Here is a 13,656-nt window from a genome sequence, read left to right as displayed (position 1 = left end):
AGAAATTACTGAACAAATCATTAGAATAGAGGCCCAGAGTGGCTCTGTAACCAAATATGCATTTATGCTCCAAAAATTTGGAGAATGCATTTTCAGCATTCAAGAAAAGCCGACTAAAAGCAAATAGATTCATGGAAATGAGAGACATTATAGAAGTAAAGGGTAGAAACCTTTGGAGAGGCTAGGAGGGTATCCAGAGTCAAAGACAATAAGAGCAGAGTTTCAGGGAGAAGATTTCATAAACAGATGGAGCTTGTTAACTTTTGCCCCAAAGCTCTTCACTGCTGTCCAGTTCAGAGTCTTCCTGCCTGCCAGATAAACATTAGTAATACACGATCACTCCATGTTCTGGCTGCTTTTCCTCAAGTATTGACAGTCTGCTGCTGGAACTCCCCTGGCTTCTGAGGTTTAAACCATTTGGGAAGACCACAAATGCTTAGCACTCAATGAAGTTTCCCAGTCAGATACACTCATTATACCTTTAGTAGCCCAAATAAATGAATAAAATGGGAGCAAGAATTTTTGCAAAGTATCGTGTTTTCGTCCAAATTAGCTAATGCTTCTATTTCATTTGTTGGGTGTCCAGTATAATCAAAACAGCTGTCAAACTGTGGAGAAGCAGGATAATTTAGAGACACAATCACTGATTTTTTTAATTTCTAATGAGTGTTTATTTTTGTTTGACATTTTGCTCCAAAATGTTTCAGTCTGCCGAAGTGCTTCACCTCAGGAAAAGTCATTAACTACTTAACTTAAGTGTTAGTTAGTGCTTTTTCAGATTTATTTTCCACCCTAGTAAAGCATCTTTAGTCATTTTAATCAGTTTTGTTCCAAAAAATGTAAGCTGTGGTTTTGAAAAGTTGACATTGCATTATATTACAACGCTGTGTGGAGGGAAGAGTAAAGGACGACAGAAAATGTTTTCACCAAACAGTGTCAAGTTAGCTACAGTTGCTACGTCTAGTACACTTTCTGCTCACATACGGCAAATATGTGGTTAATGAGGGCAAAAACCACTGTAGTTTATGATTTTTTTAAAATAAAGAGTCCTTAATTAGGAAACAAGATGTTTTTTGCACTCAACTGCTGTAACAGGATGGCTACATAAGCTTTGCTAATATGATTAAGGCTAAGGCATAGATGTTTCTGGCATTGTGGCATTGCTTCATCAAAATATACATCATATGGACAACAGTATTTGGCCACACCTGTTCAGGTGTTTCAATCAGAGCTGTTGCCACAGGTGTATCAAATCAAGCACCTTGCCATGCAGTCTCCATTTGCAAACATTTGTGATACTAAATGGGTCGTTCTGAAGAGTTCAGTGACTTCAAGCACGGTACTGTATTGGATGTGACCTTTGCAATAAGACGGTTCGTGAAGTGTCATCCCTGCTGGATATTCCACAGTCAGGTTAAGTGATATTAGAAAGTGGAAGCATTTAGGAACAACAGCAACTCACCCATGAAGCAGGAGACAGAGCGGGGGACAGCGACTGGTAAGGCACGTGGTGTGTAAAAGCCATCAATGCTCTGCTAATTCCATTAAAGAGTTCTGAACCTCCACTGGCATTAATGTAAACACAAAAACTGTGTGGCAGGAGCTTCATAGAATTGGTTTTCATGGCTGAGCAGCTACATGCAAGCCTCACATCACCATGTCAAATATAAAGCACCATGGTCCTTTTGATTTAGAACGTTGTGAAACTAATATCCCACATAGTAGAAATGACCAGTTTTGTTGTTGCGATACATAAATACTAAAGACGACCACTGATAACATAGCACGGACTTGAGGGGCCATCCTATTTAGTGAGGGAAGATTTCATCACTCTCCTTGTAATGGTGTCCCAAGAGACAAGGGGGCACATGAGATCAAGGGGTAGGGTTAAAAGTTAGAAATGGGACTGAGGCAAATACTCTCTCTAGGACAGCATCCAAGGTATCCATTGGTGGACCAAACAGTGAACAGGAGAACTTACAATCAGCCATATCAGACCACTGTGAAAGGGAAAAATGCACCACAGACAGGGATAACCCAGAGGTCATTCTTACAGAGGGCAACAGGTACCATAAGGGAGGCTATGAAGACAGGTCCAGAGGGCTGTGAACTGGGACGAGTGGGTCAACATGTTGCCCAACGGGTTGCCCAAGCTGCTAGACGGCAGGGGCGTGGTCGTCCTCTCAGTCTAGACCGGAAGATCCAGTCTGTTTAAGATCAGCTGACAAGACATGTCAGAGAAACATCATGTGACTTTTCTGAGGAAGACTGCAGGAAGTGAGCAGTTGAAACGTGCCCAAGTAACAAAAAATAATATTTTTCTGTCAGTAAAAATCACAAGGAAAAAACAAGCTCTGTCAGTCTCTGCTCAAGAGGAAAAGAAGACAACTTATGTCTTCTTAACTTAAATCTTCTTCATATGCCAGTAGGTCTTTCAGGTTTTGACTTTTGATAAAAATCAGACGTTTTATATTTGATGAGTGACTATCTGTTTCAGATAATTGAGTGTTCAATTACTCATCCTATAAGGTCGGAATGTGCTGTTCTAGCACTCTTTGCTTTCTCTTCTCTTAAGAGCAGCAGGAGGTTAAAAGTGTTCCTTATTTCTGGTTTTAATCAGCAGTTTTCCTGCAGGAATACTATACAGCAGGTATGATAGTATAATATTATGGTCAATATTAAATTATGATGGGCTAGTGAGTGCAGACGACTTCAGTTTTTAATGAGAGTTAGATTGTACTCAGTTAAAATTTATGATGGTCTGATGAGGCTAATATCCTGTCTAGATCCAATGTCTGCTTCGTCTCTCCAGCACTTTTTGTCAACAGTCTCATTCAGTGTGTGTCTTAACACCAGCTGTGTGGTTGGATGTGTGTGTTTACTCCCTTTCTCATTTTCTGTCTTCACACTAAAAGCTGATAAATCAAGTCTGTTATACGAGCACAGCTGCTACAAGTCGCAGGATTACCAGATGTTTGGTGGATCCATAGAGCTTCTGCAAAACAAACAGGGCCACATTACTCCTAGAGATGCACACATGAAGTGAACACAATCTATTTTGATTTAATTATATGACTTTTTTTCTCATTGACCAGGTATCCTTGAGCAGGGCATTAACAATCTTAATCCACACAATCACAGAGTTCACACATTGTATTAAATAGTTTCTACTGTCACATTTATTTTCTTATCAGCCCAGTAATAAGAAGATCCTTAAACTCTGTGTATTAAGCTTCTACTAGAAAATGCCATAACTGAAACTAAGTATTGTGTTACAGTGAAAAAAGGCAGTCAAAGTTTTAGCTCTTATTAGCAACTAAGCAAAGAAATCTGAACTCAAATGCCTAATAGGGATGTAACGGTATCAAAATATCACGGTACAGTGTTTACCTCGGTGACAAGTCCACAGTACGGTATTTATTGCAGTATTTTTTTAAAAATCAGAACAACAGATGAAGAATTAGAAAGAAAAATGACATTGGCATTTATTGAATAACAATTGCACTTTAAATCTAACAATATGTGGGGAAAAAGTGTCGTAGGTGTCCACAGTCTTAAGAGTCTTTTGGCCTGCCCAGATTTTGCTCCTCAAATCTCTGCGAATCTTTTCGGGATGATGATTTATCAAGTGGCTCCTCGTGTTACTCGTAAGTGTGTCGCTGTGGTCTGGCAGTGTCTGCATACTGTCTTTTGTTTATCTGTCACTTTCTCTCCTTTCTCATTTCTTGACACCAGGAAGCCAAAATGTTTCCGCACGTCAGATTTAAAAGTCATCGGAGCTTCCACAGTCTCATAAACTTTGTCACTCGCCTCTCCCTCGCTACTCCATGCATCTGCCATGTTGTCTTTCATGAAACTGGTTTGTGGCGCAAAAAAGGCTGGGGACTGCTGTCATGGAGGGCCGACCACAACCACAACTGACTGTAAGAAAAGGAAATATTGATAAAGACATCTTGTTAAAGACATCTTTAGATGCGTGGAGATGTGAACACTACTTTGGATTTGTTGCACAAAATTACAAGATGATGACTTTGAACTTGAAGGTGCTGACCCTCCTCCCAACCACTTCTCACTCAGCTACAAATCACCCCAATGCCTGCTGGAGGTCCCTGGCTGAAGAAGCCAACAGAACCACATCATCTGCAAAAAGCAGAGATGAAATTCTGAGGTTACCACCCTCTGGCTGCCCTTTGAGATCCTTTTCCTGAAACTTACGAAAGATACAATTGTGATTTATTTTAATTAACTTGCTTTGACTTTCAAAACCCAAATTTTAAAGTCTGTTTTGATAATATGAAGCAGTTCTCAGCAGTGTTTTGATTTGAGAAACAGAAAATCTGTATGTCTTGATTTGCTACATGAGGAAGTGTGAGCTACTGGAAGCTGCTGTCATGTGGCTGCATCTCATTCATGTTTTGTGCTGCTTATACTTGATGGACCTGATTTTCCTTTGCCATTGGGTACATGTTCTAACACTAAAGTTCCCTGTTTGCATTAACTTTGGTCCACACAGAAGTCTATTTTACAGGGGTAGAGGCGTAGAGAAGCAAGAAATCCCTTCAATGCTATCCTTAATGCCATCTTTTGCTATTGTTTTGATTGAAAGCCACCTACAGACATGTGGCTTATCACATAAGAAGGCTAAAAGTGGAAAAAACACTCCAGTCACCAGCGTCTCTAAACCAGACACAAAGAGTTCATCTCTGAGGTTGCCCTCACAAAAACAGGTAGTGGTTTTGTGAGGGGTTATGTGTGGGTTTGTTCTTTAACTCTGTGGAGTCTTGTCCAGTAAACTGAGTGGATAAATGCTTACAGATGCATGAGAGAAGTTATGAATTTCAACATCTTTGAGAACTGGCTGTGCTGTCAGGTTCACATGATTGCTTGCCGACTCTAACTTATGATGTTTGAATGAAGGTCAGCAATCAGTGAAACATTCCTTTTGGACAAAAATGTGATACAAGTGTTTTTGAACCCCTGCTTTTTATGAGGGGAAAAGTCCCATCTCCCAGAATACTGATTTTTGTTTTCCTACTTGGACAAAAGGAGGTTTTTGTGGTTTTGGACTATATTGTTTTGCAGCACAAAAACAACCTCTTTATCTCTGTTTGTGTTCATATTGATTTGATTTACAATGCTTCATTAAACCCCTAAACACTCACAATGAAAATCATCTCAGTGTTGCTCAAAGCCATGCCAACACGCCTGATACAAGAAAGTCGTGCAGAGTCAGAGGCTTTACTCGTGTGCTTGTTCGTAGCTGTTGTGTTGGCGTAAAAATAAAAAACCCACTAAGGAACATGGCGTCTTTTAATGCTGTTTGAGACACTTAATGACATGGAGGCTTCATGAATACATGAAACAGTTTACAAACATATTAAACTGGGGAAACAAATGCGTTTGCCAAGTCATTCATGTTTTGCAGATTGTAATTTTGATGCATGTTTGTGTTTGTTGCAGTGGAGGAGACTTTGGTGCGGCTGGTGAATGGGTCAGGCCCTCATGAAGGTCGCGTGGAGGTTTTCCATGAACGCCGCTGGGGGACGGTTTGTGACGACGTTTGGGACATGAAGGATGGAGACGTGGTGTGTAGGATGCTGGGATTCCGAGGAGCCGTTGAGGTGCATAAGACGGGACGCTTCGGACAAGGTGAGAGATTTTAAACACATGAATGGACACTACTGTTTCACCAAGGCCTCTTCTTAGAATATTTACCATTCCCTGAAAACATAGCATTTCATCTAAGTGTATAAACAGCATGAAAATGTCCTTTAAAGATTTACATAAGATAACTAATGATGACCACACTTCAAACATGTAAAAATTATGACATCTAGCATTTTGAATTTAAATTCAGAGTACTAGAAATGTGGTGCTGTAGAGCATAACATTCCAAACACAGGTATTGTTGGGTATTGTTATTGCACTAACATCTCCACTTGAGTGGCAGAGAGGAGAATAGGGAAGGGGCAAAGGAAATTGCATGGCATCATGCTGCATCACTCGCATCCTATTAGGATAATACATTAGGAAAAAATAAATTCAAGCGGATTTTGTCGCTGACTCATACTCATGTCGTACCGTAGGGACATGCTGTAAGCTTAGGCAGCTGTGGCTTTGTGAAAGCCAGTCATATTTCAACCATAAATCAGGGGTTAACAGCCAGCAGTGTGTGAATGTATACGCATATGATGAGCTAATACTTACAGACACTTGACTTAGCATAGCAGAGTTCATCATTTCACAGTGCAATGTTTGGTATTGACAGTGTGTGATTTTGATTTAAGATAGCCTGATAGTTTTAATAGACTTGCTTTTATGTGATGTCGTCCTCTTATTTAGTTTTTATCCTCTCCTCTGTTTCCTCCTAATCTTTTGCTTGAATTTATTCCCTTTTAATGTAATTTCATTTCCTTGCCTCCTGTGGCTGTTTTAAATCGTTATTGCATTCATCCCTTGAATGCTTTTATCTCTTTTATTGCTTGTCTTCTGTATACCTGCTCTATTATATTGTTTTTTTGTTCATTTTTGTCCCCTTTGTTTTTAATTTTACTGCTTTTTACTGTTTTTATCTTCTCCTTTTTGCTTCTATTCCTTTTTTTTTCTCTTTTAATCTCTCACATCTTAAATTTTGGTCCTCTTGGTCTCAGCCTGTCTAGCTGGGTTCCTGTGTTGCCTGGGTTCCTGGTGTTTTTATGGTACTTACGATGTCAATGTGATATCTGCTTTCTGATGACGTCCATGATGTCTTAGTTGTGTATTATTGTATGATGCCTGCACGTCTTGTGATGTCTTAGTTTCTGTGGTAGCTCATGATGCCTGAGTTTTTGATGTCTCATGATGTTGTTGAATATTATCATGATCTGATATTTTTGGTCTTTAAGTGTTTTGGATTCTGCTGAAGTTGTTGGTGTCTTCTGTTCAGTCTTCTTTGTCTTTTGTTTGGGTTTGTTGATTTGCTTTTCTATTCGCTTCTTCACAGCTTTTTAAAGTTGAGAAAAAAATTGGAAAGTCTGGACAAAATATCTGGCCGTGGGATTTTTCTGTCACGGGGTAGAAAGGAATCATTTTATTTCTGGTTGCTCACTTTTTTTCTTCAAGAAATGTGTGCGCATTACATGGCTACAGAGATTTTTAAAAAGCTCCTTTGGGGAAGCATGCATGATGCAGCACCATAATGTAAGTTTTTCAGTTGTAAGGACAAATGTAGGGAGAACTCTGTAAATTTCTAAATCTTTGTGCCATCAGAATAAAAACAGAAACCAAGAGTACTGAGGAAGTGAATTCATACCTCTAATATTCCAACCAGATTGAGGAATATAAAGTCTAAGTTCACCTGGGTTTGCTCCAGAGTAATGTGGCAAAAGGAAGATAATATGTCTATATATATTTGAGAGTGCTCTCACCAGACGCTCCTTCCTTTAAGTGTTTTAAGGTGGTTTTGTGAAATACACATCTACACAATCATGGCAGGAAATCAGTGAAATTTCTTTACATTCTGCACATTCCCTGAAGGAAGTCGTTCTGTTTTTTTACTAACTTTGTCGACTCTGAAAAGTGCCCTGAAATGCTGCGGGGATTAATATCTAAAGTTTTATAGGGAAACTCATGTGAGCCAGATGTCGTCAAGAAAGAGTCTCCGAGGGCAAATCCATCTCTTTATTTCTCCTCTCTCTTTCTCTCTCTGCATTTTATTTCATTCACACAGTCAGCCTGACATCATGCAGAGTCCACGTCCAGGCAGAGTTGTTAGAAATAAGTCTGGAAAATTTGGGGGAAAACAGCTTTTGTTCCATAGGATGACGTCCAGACAACAACAGTGACTAACATCATGGCTGGGTTCAGTTTCAACACAATCGATTATTCAGATATGTCCTTTCAGATCAGTCATACACCTTTATTTATGACTGTTTGGTTCAATATACTGTAGACAACTGTAGTGTGCCCTGCATGAGACATAAAGGCTAACATTTTTTAGTATTCCACAGCTCAGGGCACAGATGAGTTTACCTCCATATTTGTGAGCTGTAGAAGTATGCAGCACTTGATGGGTGATGCTTCTTGCTCTCATTGGCTGTGACAGATATTCTGTTGGAGGCAGCCTGATCATGAATAGTTGTCAAACATGTTAAACATTGATGATTTGAGATTGACGGCCTTTGACTTGATCCAGGGCAGTAAAATAATCACATTGGTATCCCACTCTAGTGGATTTTTTTTGTGTGTAGTCCACCTAATTCAACACATTCAGAGTAGAAATGAAAGAGCAGGAAAGCTGAGGGCCAAAGTCATGGAGGAGCTCATGGAGCAAAGATATGGTCCATCCTGAATTTAAGCAACACTGACCTTTGAGTTTCAGTATCTCTATACCCTTGTGGACATGTGACGGTTTCAAGCAAAAGATCCATCCATTCATCTTCTTCAGCTTATCCGGGGCCGAGTCACATTGGTAGCTGGTTAAGCAAGTCAACCCAGACATCCCTCTCCCCAGTGGCACTTTCAAACTCCTCTGGGGGGACCCCGAGGCACTCCCAGACCAGCCCAGACCTTTCGGTGTGAAGGAGCAGCCGCTCTACTCCTAGTTCCCTCGAGATATCTGAACTCCTTACCCTATCTCTAAGGCTGAGCCCAGCCACCCTCCAGGGAAAACTCATTTTGGCCCGCTGTGTGTCCACGGTCTCATTCTTTCAGTGATTACCCAGAGTTCATGACCATAGGTGAGGGTTGGGTGGAAGATTGACCGGTAAATGGAAAGCTTCGCCTTCCAGTTCAGCTCCCTCTTCACCTCAACAGCCCGGCACAACACCCACAATACTGCTGATGCTGCACTGATTCGCCTGTCAATCTCACGCTCCTTTTTACCCTCACTTGTGAACAAGACCCCAAGATACTTGAACTGCTTCACCTGAGGCAGAGACTCACTCCCCACCCAAAGGGAGCAATCCAGCGTTTTCCGTCAAAAAACCATGGCCTCAGACTTGGGCCCCATCCACACTGAGAAGAATTCAGGAGTACAAGCAAAAGTTTTTTTGTCGTATCAGCATTTCATCCATATGGAAACGGCGTTTTGGGAGGCCTTAAATGCTATTTTTTTTAAACCAGGTCCCAGAGTGAACAAATCTGTAAACGTTTACTGTTTTGTCTGCATGTGGACAGCCAACCTCATCTTTCTTTAAACGATTACGTCATTCATAGCTTAGCCCACTTAAGCCGCATGCGCAGGTCAAACCAAAACAACAATGGCGGATTACAGGGTTGTGTTTGTGCTGCCGAAGCTACTGAGCTTATTATGGCTTTTACAGCAAAATCTGATGCTCCTTTACCACCACCGAGAACAGCACACACCAGATGTTCTTAAATCCACTGTGGAGAACAACCAGAAGGGCAACTAGGAGAAAGTTTGAGGCAGTTTTCTATAATCTTCTTCTCTCTTTTGGTGCATTTCCATGGCAGCGTTACAGCACCACTAACAAGCTTGGCATTAATACTACAGCATTTTCAGTCGTTTTCAGTGGTTCCGTGCTTAAGCGGACATTTCCTGTAACGATCCCGTATGTACGGAAAACTTTTCCAAAACGAAAGAGAAATATATCATTTTCGTCTTTGTGTGGACAAGGCCTTGGAGGTGCTGAACCTCACTCCCACTGCTTCGCACTCAGCGACAAACCACCCCAGTGCCTGCTGGAGGTCCCCGACTGAGGAAGCTGCTCTTCTTCTTTTTATTTCTAAAGATAAGTCTTATGCATGTGTTGTATTTTTTTTTCAGATCCCACTAGGAGCAGTTTAACTGAGCCAGCATGTGTTTTTATTTATTTGCATTTATCTATAATTTATGAAAATATCCAAAACAGATGAAATTCATAAGATAATTGTTCAGTTTCAATCCAGGCCAAATCTAATGATGGTTACTGTTAAAGGGCTAAGTGCAGCAGACAAACATGGGATACATGGAAAAATATTTCAGCATTATGATATTTTAAATGTAAAACTATAACATGCATACCCATGTAATCATTCTATTTGTTTGACTTTGTCCGCCTCTGTCTCCACAGACCAAAACATTTGTTCCTCCAGCTCAGTTTGTGAACATAACATCTACCAGAGGATTTCAGTCATGAAATAGTAGCTCTCTCTGCAGAGGTGAACAGAGATTTCTATCTCCCTAGACTAGAAACAGAAGAACAGAGTTTGTCTGACCTTATGATCAGTGAGGAGACGCAGACACGGACCCACAAGGAGAATCAGTTACAGAGGTTTGAAAAACACAATGTCTAACAAAACCCAGGACTGCGTGATCCTCTGCAGACCAGGTTTGATCCATGTCAACACAATCTTAAATTTTGTCTCAATTTCTTCCCTCCAAACATTCTTGAAATCACCAAGAAATCGATTCACTGTTTTTCTAAAGAATTGCTGGGTGGTTCCTTTCAAATCCCACTCATTGTTTTTGGAAATCAAACTCATAATTGTAAGAAATTTTGTAAATTTGTCTGTGACCAAACTGACCCACAGTCTGCAAACAGTGTCAGAAGTGTGTTAAGCTCCAGAATAAACAGCTTAAAGGTCCGTGTCCACCTAAGCAAACCCTGAGAAAGCTCAGCAGCAGAACAGCTGGAGCTTGTGTATCCTCCAGTGCATACCTCATTTCCATCCTGTGCACGGCTGCATGCAGACACGTGGGCCTGCTGTTTCACGCTGCTTTGAAGATGTCAAATCTGCAGCCTGTTCCTCTCTTGTATGTTACATAGCGAAGGGAAGCAGTATAGGAAGCATATGCTTCCACTGAGGTGTTGTTTTGTTGATGTTGTGGTTTTTATTCAGATTTCAGCTTTTAAAGAACACAGTCTGATTGAATTTTACAGAAAAAGCATGTTTATGGAAAAAGAAATTATTTACGTCTAGTCACTCTGAAGAAAGAATTCCTCTGCTGTTGTTTTTTTTTTTCCAAAGTTTTATTTATTCTATTTCTCTCTGATCTGAACTCTATCTAATGATGGATAGTGCCATATGTTGTGCAGACCGTTAAACCCTTTGAAAGTGATTTTTGATTGCAGACAATGAGCTGTGTAAATAAAACTGTCCCGACCTGACCTACAGGTTTTTTTTAGTGCAGTTTAAAGATGATTAACGTTTTTATAATTTCAAACTGTTTTCTAGCTCAGGCTGCTCTGACTGATCTTTAATGTTGCATGAAATCAAAATATAAGCAGAGTTGATGCTGGCAATGCCGCTGACATACCAGCTGAGCACTATAGGCAGCATTCTGCAGGAACATTTCAGACAGTAAATGTTTTACTGCAAAAACAAAAAACATCAAAAGCTAAGCCTGGCAGAACCTCATAGCTGCTATGTTTATGCAGCTGATCAGATGTTATCAGATATAAAAAGGTTAGACAGAACTACCTATATCTAATCATCTTTAAGTGGCTGTACAGTGGCTTGCAAAAGTATTTATACCCATTGAACTTTTCCACATTTCTTCATGTTACAACCGTAACCGTAAATATATTTTATTAGGATTTCATGTGATAAATTCAAATAAAGTGGCCTATAACTGTGAAGTGGAAGGAAAATTATACATGGCTTTCATTTTTTTTTCACAAATAAAAATCTGAAAAGTGTGGTGCGCAAAAGTATTCAACACCCTGGAGTCAATACTTTGTAGAGCCACTTTTCACTGTAATTACAGCTGAAAGTCTTTTGAAGTATGTCTCTACCAACTTTGCACATATAGAGACAGAAATTTTTGCCCATTCCTCTTTGCAAAATAGCTCAAGCTCAGTCAGATTTGATGAAGAGCATCTGTGAACAGCAACTCTAACACATTTTACTATGTTTTTAGTTTACATCCCACACATTAGGTATGGTAAATGCACTTGAGCGTGTAAAGTGCTTTTCTGACTACTCAAAGTGCTTTTACAACACAGCTAACACCTACCCATTCATTCCACATGCACACGCTGATGGCTTTGGAGAACTGGCCATCAGTATTAACAAATCCCATTCGTACACATCCATACACATTGTGGGACACATCGACATGAGACGGCAGTAGCTTGGGGACCTTCTTATTGCAAGACAACCAACTTTGCCCACTGATCCACAGTTTCCCCTATCTGCTTGAGGTAGCTGAACTCTCTTGTGTGCCCTGTACTGGAGTCCTCTACTAACAAATGTGTTGTGTACAAGCAAGTATATTTGCAATTATATCTCCAGCCTTAATCGGCTGATTTTGCCTCAAAGTGGAGTGAGTGGTTGTGAATGGGTTAGTGTGACCTTATGTGTAACAACTAGAAAAGCACTAAACAAATTAACTAGTGCTGTCAATTGATTAAAAATATTAAATAAGTTAATCACATCACTATGCTGTGATTTATCTTGATTAATCACAGCATTTCTTTAGTTTTAATAATTTTTAGATTTTTAAACATTCTTATTATGAAGTGTTTATTTTCATTATTTTAACTTTGTGTACAGCACTTTGAAAGCGCTTTTTACAAAAAATGTATTTTTGTTGTTATTATTATTATTATTATTATTATTATTATTATTATATCTATAAATTAACATTAGAAATACTACTATTTACTTATATTTTTGTTTGAGATAAATTAGCACATGTATGGTGTTTAAATGAAGAAATATTAAACAAACTAGAGTTTTTAAACTGATTTGTGGTTTGTAAATCAGAGTGTTTTAATTCACTGAGCAATAATATTTACAGACTGCAAACGAGCCCAGAAGACAAACACATCAGGTACTAAATACTGTATGCTGTAAAGTGAATGATCAGGTGTGCTGTTACACTGAGGAAGCTGAAGTTGCTGACTGATGTCCAGTGGTCTCTCGTCAGTGTAATAAATGTAGCTCGGGCCAGCTGCTCCACTTTAGTCCCCTTTTTAGCTGTCATACAGTTCACGGATTTTTGTGACAGTAGTTCGTAGGTGTTCTGTGGTACGGGTCATCCGAGGCGGATGATGTCTTGAAGCCCCTTGTCGTCAACGATGTCGATGGTCTGCAGTCTCTGGCAACCCATTAGCAATCGCATTAATCAGCTTAGATGTCGTCGGTTTGGGGGCAAATCCAGGTCTGCTGGACTGCACAGGTGTAGCTTGGCAATATGGCTTGATCTTGTGTTGTTGTAGCGTCTCTGCTAACATTAGCAATGATGCATTTTGCCTAGAAGTGGTACTTCAGACTCATTGTACTTCGGAGTAAAGACAGTTCATCACCACACACACAACTTTTGTTTCATCCAGAGTTCCATTAGGCAGCTTTTTAAATCAAAATTTGCTGTAAAGCAGACCTAGGTCTGTCTCCTCACTCATCACTGCTGTCTGGGTTTGACCCGCCTTTAACCTTTTCACCCCAGAGATGTAAACATCCATGCAGGAGAACTACGGGAAGAAGTTGTGGTCAAACTTATTCATATGATTAAATTGCGTTATTATTATTTTTATGTGTTTAGCTTTCCAGATTAACCACAAGCGTTAACGTGTTTATATTAACAGGCCTGAAATGAACACTAATACCCCCTGCTCTTTGTTCATACCACCTCTGTAACTCTTCACTTCAACTCCACTCCCTTTGTGTTTTGACATTCAAGCTGAAGCTGAGTACAGACATTTGTAGGACTGATCTCTATCCAGATATGTC

General features: G+C 39.9%; 1 protein-coding gene across 1 annotated transcript in view; it reads left to right on the top strand.

The window, feature by feature from the left end:
• The window catches only part of scara5 (scavenger receptor class A, member 5 (putative)), a 126,560-nt gene that overhangs the window by 99,314 nt on the left and 13,590 nt on the right, over positions 1 to 13,656 (top strand). Inside the window, exon 11 of the mRNA XM_041805285.1 lies at positions 5,461 to 5,649. Coding sequence (XP_041661219.1) covers positions 5,461 to 5,649 — 189 coding nt within the window. The remainder of the gene's footprint in view (positions 1 to 5,460; positions 5,650 to 13,656) is intronic.

The sequence above is a fragment of the Cheilinus undulatus genome, linkage group 14 (genome assembly GCF_018320785.1).
Source record: "Cheilinus undulatus linkage group 14, ASM1832078v1, whole genome shotgun sequence".
NCBI classification, from domain to species: Eukaryota; Metazoa; Chordata; class Actinopteri; order Labriformes; family Labridae; genus Cheilinus; species Cheilinus undulatus.
Note: the sequence above shows the minus strand (reverse complement) of the source record. Positions and strands in the feature narration are given on the sequence as shown.